General features: G+C 33.3%; 1 protein-coding gene across 1 annotated transcript; it reads right to left on the bottom strand.

Moving 5' to 3' along the window:
* Positions 1–1,828: 1,828 nt before the first annotated feature.
* LOC134281087 (complement C1q tumor necrosis factor-related protein 4-like) lies at positions 1,829–11,477 on the bottom strand. The gene is made up of 7 exons (XM_062763552.1): positions 11,453–11,477; positions 6,514–6,572; positions 6,104–6,361; positions 5,757–5,933; positions 5,080–5,285; positions 2,483–2,711; positions 1,829–2,291 (listed from the first exon to the last, which is right to left on the bottom strand). The coding sequence occupies exons 2-7, from the start codon at positions 6,557–6,559 to the stop codon at positions 1,849–1,851; spliced, it is 1,359 nt and encodes a 452-aa protein (XP_062619536.1). The 5' UTR covers positions 6,560–6,572; positions 11,453–11,477; the 3' UTR covers positions 1,829–1,848.
* Positions 11,478–13,296: the final 1,819 nt, after the last annotated feature.

Below are 13,296 nucleotides of genomic sequence, written 5' to 3'. Positions count from 1 at the left end.
TCCTCATTTCACGTATTAAGAGTTAAAATGATAATAAACGCTCTCATGTCTCCCCCGCATTTCCAAACAACCATTTCTATGGCAACTGCCATAGAGTAACTGTCATGAATATTTAAAATTTTCTTATTCAAAATTTTCAACGAGTGTCTATCTTCTCATTTGTAATTTTCAACCAATTTCACTTTAAAATAAATAAAATATAAAGAAATACTACGAACGTTTGGATCAACCCTTGCATTGGATTCCGAAACTTCATAAAAATCCTTACAAACAAAGATACATTGCAGGTCCCTGTTAATGTTCAACGAAGCCTCTTTCTTTACTCCTCACTAAGATATTGACGGTAGTTAAGGAAAACCTTCAAGAGTACTGTGCATCAGAATATTCAAAAGAAGGTGTAAATCAGGTGTGAATTCTCTAAAACGCCAAAGAACTTTGGACAATTTGAAATCACAAGATTTTACCAAAATCAACAGTTATGAGCGACTTTTCAACTTTATGCACAACAATTACCCACGATAAATTAAAGTCCATGCTTTTTGATATCACTGATTGTTACTTTTTCAATAAAATGGAACTCGTAAAATTACTTACCTTGTCCTTGATCATTTGCAAAAATTTGCAAAATTATTTGTTCAAACACACAATTACTCTGAAGTCGACATTAAAGAGATGCTTTTTTTTTGATTGACAATATCTATGTGGATTTTGAAGACCAGGTATTCCAACAATGTATAGGAATTTCCATGGGTACAAATTGCGCTTCGTTATTAGCAGACTTATTTTATATTCATATGAAGCACAATTTGTAGAAAATCTTATGCGTGAAAAGAAGAAAACACTTGCTATGGCCTTCAACTCGAAATTTAGATATATCAACGACGTATTGTCAATTAACAATGGTAATTTCCATTCCTATTTCGATACGATATTTCCTGGTGTGCTTGAAGTAAAAGATACCACAGATTTTGACACATCTGTTTCATACTTAGATACTTTACTTCAAAAAGACGTTAATGGTAATCTAACAACTGAGCTATATGAAAAACGTGATGCCTTTCACTTCTCTATCGTCAACGTCCCTTGCTTATGCAGCAATATACCTTCATCACCTGCATACGTATACCGGTATGTCTCAGTTGATTCAATACGCAAGAGCATGCTCCACGTATGAACGATTCTAAAACGATAAATTATTGACAAGCAAGTTGATGAAAGTCATCATTTCGTACGTTTTATGGTCGACACAATGACCTTGTCAGCAAATCAAATTCATCATTGAGTCAAATGCTGGCTGACCTTTTCACCCTAAATGTTAGTCCATTCTTTATACACGGAATTGATGACGGGTTTTCCCGTTATTTCCCTGTCATGTCAAGGAGCACACGGCGGGTGTGACCGGTCAGCAGGGATGCTCACTCCTCCAAGACACCTGATCCTACCTCTGATGTTTTGAAGGTCCGTGTTTGCTCTGCTCCTATACTGTATTGTTTTATAGACTTTGATATTGAATACTGTTCGTTATCTCCATCTTAAAGATTTTTTTTCTCCTGTACGTCTCTACTCGGAAACAAACAAAATTCTAAATACCCAAAACAAGACCTAAATTGTGTTCCGAATTTTCAGCTTTTTACTATATAACATTCAGACCATCAATGAACAGAAATAAATAAATACCAGGCCGTGGGGGGCATCAAACTTTAGGTATTAGTCTCGCTTTTCCACTTAATATTGTTTTGGTAAAAGTGAAAGAGATTAAAAGATGAGTTTTTTTTTTAAGTTTTATGGCCCAAGTCCAGTTATTTATGAACAAAAGGTTAACGCAATCTTTAAAAGAAAAAAGTTTAATTATCCAACAACAGGGTGAGTACTAGAAATAGGCGACAACAGATAACCAGAAAATGTACTGTAGACTTCATCCCCACCTCCGTAAAGATATGTATCATGATGCTTAATATCTAGGTAGACGGTATCCCCGGCAACCAGCTCTAGAACGGCGGAGTTACTTCCGGGTCCATAACTTCCGGAAGTGTGGGAATAGAGAGAGTTGACATAGATGTAGTTGTGGTAAAGCTCCATCCATACTTCCTGTCCTTTCTGGCCCAGAGCGTGGTAGTGGAAGGCATAGATACCACCAACGGAGGCCGTGAAGGTTCCGGTATAAATGTTGAAATTCTGACCAAGGTTTATAAAAACACGGTCAAAAACTACCCTGGGGCCATTGGTTGAGTCTTCGTTATGAGTAAGTCCAACAGAAAAAGCTATTTCCTGCTGATTGCCTTGACCAGAACCTTAAAAATATGTGTTTAAATATATATTTAAGCTGTATATGTTCCAGTCGTGATACATTTTCAATTCATCATTAAATCAATAGTTTTAGAATAACTCGGTGCAGTTTTGAACAAAGATATTACAATTTTAACATTTTTGTCTTATATTTTGTTCAATTTTCACAAATCAATTTGAAATATCAGAAACATACCACTCCCATGAACAGTTGGCGACAAAAGTGCTCCACAGAATGTTGTATAATATTCATCAGAGTCGCCATAAAGCTTGACATCAGTCCCAGGTCTGGCCTTGACATTAATAGTGTCTCCTTTCTTAAGGTGAAGGACGACCGAGTTACCAGAGTCGGCGTACGATCCTACAGTGTATCCATAAGAGGCCACCACGTATTGACCGTTATGGAACAATTCAAGCCAGGCTTCCTGGAACACAAAATATAATTTTTTCTCCAAGAAAATCTTTGTGTATGTGTGTGTGTGTTTTGTTTCAAATCATTATCATTTTATAATGATTATGTAGATAATGAGAAAATGTACGTTTTGTGCACGATTTGGAGAGGATAGATGAAAATAAAATAGGCTGTTTTTCATCATTTTGCATCGTATTCTTTGAATTGAAAAAGTAATGTAGAGTAATACTTGAAAACGTCCATTTCAAACTTGCTACATGTGTTTCCTTTGTCTAGTAATTTAAATATTTTAACATTTACATTCACTGTATCAATTTCTGAATGCTGTATATTTATACATTATTTTAAGTAGTTCCGGATATTATGTTAATATATTATCATATTCAATTACTTAACGTGGAAGATATTTATACCGTATAAGTAGAATTTTTAGCGAGGATCTAATTTTGGCATTATTAGCGAGGGTGCCAAGATCGCTAAAATTGAATATCGCTAAAAAATAATAGCGTTTTAATTCTAATAGCTACTTTAATGTGCATTTTAAAATCGCTAAATTAACATCTCGCTAAAAATGAATTACCAGTTTTTAAGGACAAAACGCTAAATTTCCACTTATACGGTATTATTTGGGTCGATATGTCCGTCCCTCTGTTTAGCTGTCTTTCTGTATGTCTGTAATAAGTTCGATTCCACGCTATATCTTGAGAAAACTTGAACTTGCAATGAAAATTTCATTTTAATATATGAAGACCCTTACTGATTTTGAAGGCACGGTCAAAATAATAAATTCATATATTCGGTTTCAACATTTTTGCGACATATTTAACCTTTGAAATTGCGCAATGCAATTTATACCACAAATTCCTATGGCCTTAAGAAAAACCAATTGATTTTGAGGTCAAAAGGCAAGTAATAAATTTAGACAATCTGTTTCTGTGCAAATTTTCAAACACTTCAAGCAAGAGTCTTTTGAGCTTTTGCAATGACATTTAAACATGAATCTCTATGACCCGTCGCTTTTCTGAACGAATCGACGCTTTTCTTTAAGTTTTTCGTACTTGTAACCTTCTACCCCTTCAGATCCACACATGCTCTTTTTCTGCTAAAGCTGAAAACTGATTTTCCTATTTTTCTTATCTAAAGTAAGCTAGAGGACTAAACATGTCTGAAAACAGGTTTTTTGTTTAGCAAAGATGCCTAATCATTGGAGAATCAGTTGAGTATTCAAACGAATACTTTTAGTATATATATATAATCTCCTCTAGGAGAGTTTAATTGCCTCTCTATGATGTAGTTGACAAATTTCAAAAATGTTACGGAAATTTCAAAGAAAGGAATATCTACTGACTCAGCTCTGTATTTGCTAGATCTTTGTCATTTTAAGATATCTGTTTTCCAATAACTAGAGAAAGATAAGTAAATTAGAACTAAAGAATGCTATTCCTCTTCAGTGTCTTTTAAGCATCCGTAAGAAAGAATATGCTTAGGTGTTCTGATTATGGTTAAATGATCCGTCTATAAGAAGAAGGATGAACACATTAAAAAATAGCACAAATCCTTTCTAAATAGAAAAAATCGTGTAGTACGAGCACGTATATTTTGAATTCACTATAATAGCGAAGTTTTTAGGAATCACAACAAAGAAGCAGGTATGGTTTACATAAAATTTTGCCCTGTAATTTTTCTAAAAAATGAAACTGGTGTTTAAGTTGAAATCTCATGCTTTTTAAGTAATTGAAATTCAATGCAGAAAAATCATACAAGTTATTTTTCTCACATGTGTTTTTAAATGCTAATTATGACGTCATAAACATGTGCATTTTCCCATATTTTCTTAAAAAGTTGCAGAAGACACCAATTTTCAATGGAAGATAACATTGTCCACAGGTATCGCCCACAAAGACCTTGAGATATGTGATTTGTTATTGAATTTAGCACAAGATATCAAAAGATTAACGTAGGCGACGGCTGTGGACACTGTTTTCTAAAGGAAAATCACCCTTGAAATGTGCCATTTTGAGGCTTTTCCTATTGAAAATAGAGAAATGCTTTAAATTAATGACGTCATATTTGCAGAATAAAAAATCTTCATGTCATATTCTTTCCTGATTTATCAGAGTCATTTATTTAACTAATATTTAAGCCAGTTTCAAAACTTTTTGATGGCATCACATTTTAGGGTGCAATTAAGCTAAAACAATACCTTCTTCTTAAGGTTAGAGTAAGGTAATTTCACAGGCCCTAGAGACGTCATTACAACCAAGTTTTACTGGATATATGTGTAGTCTAAAAAAGGGCGTTTTTTAAACTTTATACTAACATTAATAAAAAAATATTCTGATACTTTTGTTGATAAAGGAAACATAATGTGGAGTAATGACCTCATCAGAGTGAGAAAGTGAGTGGAAGTGGAACAGGTACGCTCCCTCAACAGGCGCTGTGAACGTCCCAGTGGTGGGGTCGTAGGCGTTACCCATGTTAGTGATAGCCTTGTTGTAAATGACGGCAGACCCGTCACTGATAGAGGCGTTAACGGTCATAACTCCAGAGAACCCGACAGCACCATAGGAGTTAACAGCGTCCAGCTCTAAAATAATAAATACCATTTCCATACCCAATAAATGATCTTGTAGAGCAACACAATTTATGAAGAAAATTTAACTATCAAATATGCATCAGTGTGAACTGTACACGAAACACATAGATGTATGTATGAGAAAAAATAAAAGATATTCCTGTTCGCTGATCGAAGAGTACCAAGCAAAACAGTCTGTACAGTAAAAGAAATACAATTACTGCATAAATATTTTTTTTTGTTTTTTGATTTATTTCTGTAAATAATAAGTACTTACATACAATTAAGAGCTTCATTTGAGATACATAAAATAACCATATATAAAATAACCAAAAATGTCATAACCTACTGATGAATTTTGTCTTTCGAAAAAAAAGTTCCTCGGTACAAGTTAATTACCTCTTGTGCCCTCGATGCAATCCGGATACTATAGATACTATCTTTTTATCTTACTTAAAAACCTCTTCTTAAAATGGAACATACCAACATTATCTGCGAACAGAAGTTCCCCGGTGAATGTTGTGTAAATCTGATCTCCTTGACCGTAAAGCGTTTGATCGTAGTCATCATGAGCCTTCAAGTAAACTTTGTCACCAACGTTTAAATGTAAGATGGCGGCATTTCCTGCATCGGCATAATCAGCATATGTATAGCCGTAAACTGAAATCGAATGACAATTTTTTTTATTTCCAAATGATGCTGAAAGAAGTTTTAGTTTTCCACACTTTGGCCAACTTTAAAAAGAAACAGGCTCATGAAAGTTCCAGTTATGAATAAATAATGAAATGCAACCAATGTCAAGCTCATTTCTTTTTTTATTGAAATCTTACTTGAAGCAACCAGTTCATCATTTTTCATCATCTCAAGCCAGAGTTCCCAATTCTGTTCAGTGAGGCCATAAAATGTGAAAGCATACAGGCCGGGTGTTTGGCAAATAAAAGATCCACTGACACCAAAATTTGCTCCAATTTCTGTGATTCTCTTGTTGAAGGGGATAATTTCACCCTTTGTTAAGTGGAGATTCGCTGTTTGGCCCTTTGTAAAGGCTGTAGGTGTCTGGAAGCTTCCGGGTTCCTGGCTCTGTACCACTGTCAGAACCAAGGTGGAAATATTGAAAATAAAACACATACGATAATCAACACGATAAGCAGATTATTTTTTTCTCGAATTGGGCGTTTTTGATATTCTAACAGAGAAAGAACCCAATATTTTACTGCTTTTTTAAAATATATAAATTTACCAAGGGGAATCACAACAAGTAATAAAATAATCCAATTAGCAGCCATCTTGTCTCTTCTCCTGCATAAAGAATGAAAAGCATATAAATTTTTACGCCGAGATGTAAGCAAATTTACTTGTGCATTTATACAAAAAATATATATAAAATTAAGGATGCATTACAGTTTGGTTAATTTTCATCGTCACTATTACACTCCTTAATCTTCATCTTAGATAGATATTATAACAATGTGTAATTGTTCAGTTCGTTCTAGACTGGTAATTCAGGGAACATAATTTTAATTAAATGTAATTAATTACTACAATTTTAAAACAGATATATAGTAACACTTTCCATAATTGCCTTAATTATCATAATGGGAAAAAAGAGCAATAAAAAGAGATAGTTTAATGAAAAGAATCCCTTGAACGTTTGATCGATTGAGGAGTCGAATTTGCAAGCAAGATCATTGAACAAATCAAAGAATTTTGTCTGGCGTTTATCATTCTAACCACTAGGTCATTGTATATAGACTGAATTGTCGATTGACTTTTCCGTTCTATCCGATTATAACAAGGAGCACATGTTGGTTCTGAACGGTCTGCAGGGGATGTTGACTTCTCCACTTCAATCAATCCCAACTCTGATGTTTCAGAGGTCTTTTTCTGTGCTCCAAATTTGTATTAGTCACAAGAAATAAAAAAAAGCATTCATGTCCTGAATGTTAAAATACTTCGCAATAAGTACAGCAGACATTTGCATTGAAAGAGAACGTCTTGTTGTTCAATATGTTTGCTAATGATAATTAGACAGTCACAAATTCAGATCATCTTCATGAATTATATTTAGATAACGAACACACCGCTGGTAATGTGCGAATCGACAAAATCTTGGTTTCGGACACCAGCTAATATTGGTTTACGTCAATGAGGCAGTTTATATCAACCAAACGATCAGAAATGATAGAATATTTGATTAGGACGTAATTATTAATGTTCAGTATGGTTTTATGCAGTAGAATTGTTTGTTAGTTGAAAACATGTAAGGAACAATCCAGCAACTGCTTTAGATTACATTCGTTCAATGTTTTTCACCGGATCTATTCATATTTCCCTTATACATGTTAAACACGATTTACACTGCGTTATTTGTGTTAAAAGTGATATGAATATATCCTGTATGAATTATGATTTCCCATGTCTTAAATGTTTCACAAGATCAAATCTATTGATGCAATATAGATTTTTCTTATATACAGCGCGAGTATGGTTGCTGTATGTGCGACTTTCGGCACCTGTAATTGCTACGTTTGGCTTCTGTTCTGTTTCATAAGGCGCGACGTTTTACTGCTGTATCTTGTTATCCTAGTTAAACATATAAACATTATAAAGCCTTCATTATCGACACATTAGATAGTGCAGCGTCCTTGAATACGTCCAAAAAGCATATACCTCCAGTCCTTGACTATTATTTTCATTAATAAAGCTTATATAAGATATTTAATGTATATTGCATTCACCCCCCTAGCTGCAGATCTGTAGCGTTATGGTTTTATACATTTGTCTTTGACCATAACGATACATATCCCGTAATGCAAAAAGGGTGCAATTTACGGTGCAATATTTTTTGCGCAATTTTGGGGACAATTTCTCCCCTTTCCATCATCGGTCAATTAACTACCTTTCACTCTTAAACTCTAGGTACATTTTTAAAAATATCTGTGTATTTTATCAATCTGTCTACCCTTTATAGTCGTCTATACAAGTGATTAACTCACTTTATTTAAATTATAATAATGTTAGATAGCTTAATATTCACTTCAAGCGAGTTTATTGCCTATAGAGACAGCTGTAAATGGTTGGCGGGTGGATAAAATATACCTATTGGCTAAAGAATGTGTCTAGAATTAGGAAGTGAAAGGTAGTTGATTGACCGATGCTAGAAAGTGGAAAAATTCTCCCCAAAAGTGCGCGAAAAATATTGCGCAGTAAATTGCACTTTTTTGTGCATTACGGGATCTGTAGCGTTACATGTATGGTCAAAGACAAATATATAAAACCAAACGTTACAGATCTGCAGCTACCCTCCCCCCCCTCCTTCCCCCAACATAAATTGTTCGATTCTGTGGTTAAAATTAAAGGATAAAAAATGTAGAATTCACTCTGTTAGTATATACCGGTATTAGATATTCTTTAAAAATAAACTTTTCACTAAAATATGCTATATGTTCATCAAAGCTCTATCCCATAATTCAATTTTAATTATGTTAGTCATCTTCAATTGACTATCTAGAACTTAAGAGTTAAAACTTTAAATGTAGATGAAACGTAAAAAGGACCTTTGAACACCCCCCCCCCCCCCCCCCCCCAAAAAAAAAAATAATTATAAAATATTGACCTCTTTTAAATGAGAGATATCTACATGTATTTGAAGGAAATATACTTTTAAACATGAAAGTGTTTTAACTTTTTTTCACCTTCTGGATAGTTTTTTAACCTTTGACTTGAAAATATGGCATTGACAGGAATTAAGTATGTCCGATAATTAACTTGTATGAATTATTTTCATATATCAACAAAATATCCTCATATTTGAATGGCATAAATAGACTTGTATTTTTATTAAACAGGCTGACTCGTGACTTTTTTTTAAATATTATTGGAAGAAGAATGAGGTCGCAGCTGATTAATAACCCAACATGTTATGGTTTTATGTTTTAATCATTGACCATAAATATCAATAAAACCATAACGCTAGATACAGTTCTGGTGTGTTGAAGACCCTTCCTCAAATATTCAATTTTCCCAACGGCCGATTTTGCCAGAGTCCAACCGTAGTGTTAGCTGCAGAACTGTAGCTCTCCAAAAATATATATTAACAGACGGGAGAGCTGCAGTTCCACCAACTAGAATAAAAGTGTAAATGTTTATTGTGCACAAAATGTTCACCGTTTTTTTGTTTCAAACTGTCATATTCTCAAATTATTTCTGATTGGATGTTCCAAATACAAGAAAATGTCTATACAATTTCCACTTACTATTTCCACAATTGTTGTTAATATTTCTCCTTGATATGAAATTGAGACCACCGAATTTCGCATTTTTATGATGACAACAGAAAAACCTATTCAATTGAACAAGTCAGCTACGAGAGTAGTTGCTAGGGTCTTAGAACTATGTTTTAATTTTAGATTTTGTGCAGTTGAGCATGTCTACATAAAACATGAACATCAATCAAAGCAAAAGCAAAAGACTATTTTCAGAAATACTACGGACCTGAGATGTAACTGGATAAATTTAGACTATACGACGTGCAACTCAACTCCAAAGATACTCACATCGTGTTTTGAATAAACATATAGTCTACTGCAAGAAAATTATTTCCATTATGCATTAAAATATTGCTTAAACAATTGTTCGCTTGATCACAACCTTCGTATATGTATATATTATATATACTATGTAAAGCTTTATATTATTTGGTGTCACCGTCTTGCTCATTTATACCATATCACTTTATTTAATAGTAATAAAATGATTCAACCAAAAACACAATATCCGTTAAAAGAATTGATGGAACACTACGTATTGCTTCAAGAAAATGGTAAAATTTACTATAAACTATAAAAACTTTTCTTTTTTTCATGCAAGTTTGAATAATTTCACATTATTCACGTTAAGAAACATAAACTAACAGTCGCATACACGTAAACCAGTTGTCGCATTTACACAAATCAAAAGTCGCCTGCGTAAAAATGTAATGGAACCCAATTGTAACACCCTCAAAATGAATATGCTATTTATTGGCAAAGTCCATGGAAATAATTCATTTAAAACTCATTGTTTATGTCTATGGCAAAGAAAACCGTTAGATTAAATTTGAATTTATTCATGTAACTGTCCAATTAGTCCTGTAGTACTTTATGTACCTTTCGAATGCGATTACGTGAAAAACACGATGTTAACAGCCATTTACTAGTAATGTTTCGATATTGAGCACTTTTCGGGTATGAAAGCAATACAATCGCTTAACATTTTAGTAATTTTGCTTTATGGAAGGTGATTTTTATTGTGTTTTTTCAACAAAGTATATTTCTAACTAGACAATTTACAGGTGCCAATCGTAACGAGTGTTCGAAGTCAAGATTTTCTCGATTCGCACTTTACCAGCAGTGGAACAGAACTCAATCTAAAAAGTCCATAAAACAATACAAAATAGGAGCGAGGAAACACGGATATCTATAAATTCAGAGGTGGAATTAGGTACCATGGAGATTTTTTGTCAGAAGCATATTGAAATAATAAACATTGATAAAACTCAAAAACCCATTTAATATAAAAAATGGAGCAGAGCAAATACAGGTCTCCAAAACATCAGAGGTTGGATTAGGTGCCATGGAAGAGAGAGCATCCCCTGCCGACCTGTCACACCCACCTTGTGTTCCTTGTGATCGAGAAATAACAGACAATTCTGCCGACAATTCAGTGTATTTATAATGACGTAGCAAACATTAAATAAACGTTATTCAAGATTTGACTAAACGATAAATTATAAATGCTGACAAGGTTATTGTTTCGAACATAAAATGAAACATATGGACATAACGAACAGTATTTAAAATTAAAAAAAAATTAACTTGTTTTTCGACAATATTCCTCGTTTTTGAAATTGTTCGTACGTAGAGCATTTCCTTGCATATCGACTAAAATGAGATATATATTACATGTGAGTCTGTGCGCAGGTGATAAAGGTATATTGCTGGATATATGTTTTGCACAATAAATCTCTTAAAATCCACAGGAACATATTGATCAAGCTGTCACAACGTGAATAAAATATGGCTAACCATATTTAGTTTTAAATACTGATGTATTAATCTAGTTAAATAGCTCACTGAAAAAGAATAAATACATGTATTCAAAACGTTATACATTAATGTAGACAAGGTGGCACTACTTACCCTCTGTTCGTCTTCTTGTGAGAGTCTACTGAATTGATAAGACATTATATAATTAAAACTGTGTCATCTTGACTGTATCTTTATAATTCCCTTACAACATAAAATCTTTAAAGGTATATAGTATGTAGATTTTAGTTTTATTTCAAACAGTATTACACATATTTAGCGAAAAGTGAATAATAATCAGCACTTTTCTTTAAATTCGTTCAGCGCTAGAATTTGATCCCTCAGATTAAATGCACTAATATTGGGTCAGACAAAGCACTGTTACAGTTTATCACAGACAGCTAATATGAGATAAATACTTCTCATAATTAAGTTAAAGGGATAAATAATGAGATTCTTTTGAATATAATTTTCTTTCAGCTTAAAAAAATATTCCACACATAGTACCAAAAGGAAGTATTTATCGACCAATTCATATATTGTATCAAAATTTGGAGTTATACAGAAACATCTACATTCCAAAGAGAGGCATTTGCCATAGAAAACTAGATGTAGCCTAATTGTTTGCCAATTCTAATTAGTGAGCATGAAACTGTTGGTCATGTCATTTAAAACCTTTTCATTTTACTGAGCAGACATGACCTACTAAGACATGGTATTTTAAACCCAGAAGTAATAATCAGAATCTTTCAAGAAGAAAATATCAAAAATTGGATACAAAGAACGTATTTACATTTGAAAAATTGTACTACCGGTATAATGTCGGCAAATTTAGCTTTAAGATATCACAAGCTTCCTAGTTGGTGAAGGGTTACATTTTGCAGAGGTGTTAATAAATTCTTTGTTAACTTTAAGAATTTCCTTAACATTGATTGTAACTGGAAGTACCAGAAGGTATTCAAGGTTCACAAAATCCAATATGCCCTATGTTGTTTAATTATAAAGGCATTAAAAAGTATTCTATATATGCATGTTCCTACCGTCGCACAACTACTTGAAATATATAATTCTTCTTTATCGTGGATCTTACATTTGTGCACTATTTTGCTTTTCAACCCATTGCTCTTGGAGAGCTAAAACATTTAATGTGAATTTAACAACTAATCCTCACGGTGCTAAAATTGTGAGCAGAGAGAAAACACATATTCTTAAAACAGAAGATGGTTCAGGTAAAAAGTAGGAGGGATCATCCCATGTAGCCCATCCTCACCTGCCGTGCCCCATTGATCAATATCGAGTCAATTTTAAACAAGGAAACCAAGACTTTAAAGTGTTGAAAAAATGGCCTCTCCAAACATGTATAAAGGCACATATCAACACTAGACATACATGTAACGATATATTGCTTTTGCGAACAAGGACATTGTCTGGACCAAAGAATGTATGATTTCGACTAAAACGAATATTGTTATTGTTCTTGTTTCATTAATTTCTAGGCCAGTGTCTGTCCTTTTTTAGAAATCGTACATATGCATGTGTATCATGCTGTGACTAATCAAATCAACAGGAATTAAATCACGACCATTTTATTAAAACTTGATCTCATTAATTCTAAAAAGAACTGAACAAGGAAATAAGCGATAAATGAAAAGTTTTTATGTATATTAATAAGTAGAGACAATGATATATACTGTAATACCGGGAAATTCTCGCCCCGTTTTATTTTTGCCCCTTTTGACCTCTTCATGATTGGGCGAATGAAAACGGAGCGAAATCAAAGAACACAGCACAAGTCATTTAACAGAACTATGGCTGGAAGAATTTAATATGGGACAAATTGATTGCAAGTGAAAAAGGGCGAAAATGACACGAGGCGAAAATAACACTTTATGCAGTTTTTATTCGTGAATTAGGTCAACATATCACAGTGTAAAATATAACAAAGCAATTTTTCATTG

Source organism: Saccostrea cucullata, unplaced genomic scaffold (assembly GCF_032062105.1).
Source record: "Saccostrea cucullata isolate Sc308-1 unplaced genomic scaffold, CSIRO_AGI_Scuc_v1 ctg6666, whole genome shotgun sequence".
Lineage (NCBI taxonomy): Eukaryota > Metazoa > Mollusca > Bivalvia > Ostreida > Ostreidae > Saccostrea > Saccostrea cuccullata.
This window is presented reverse-complemented; position numbering and strand designations above follow the sequence as displayed.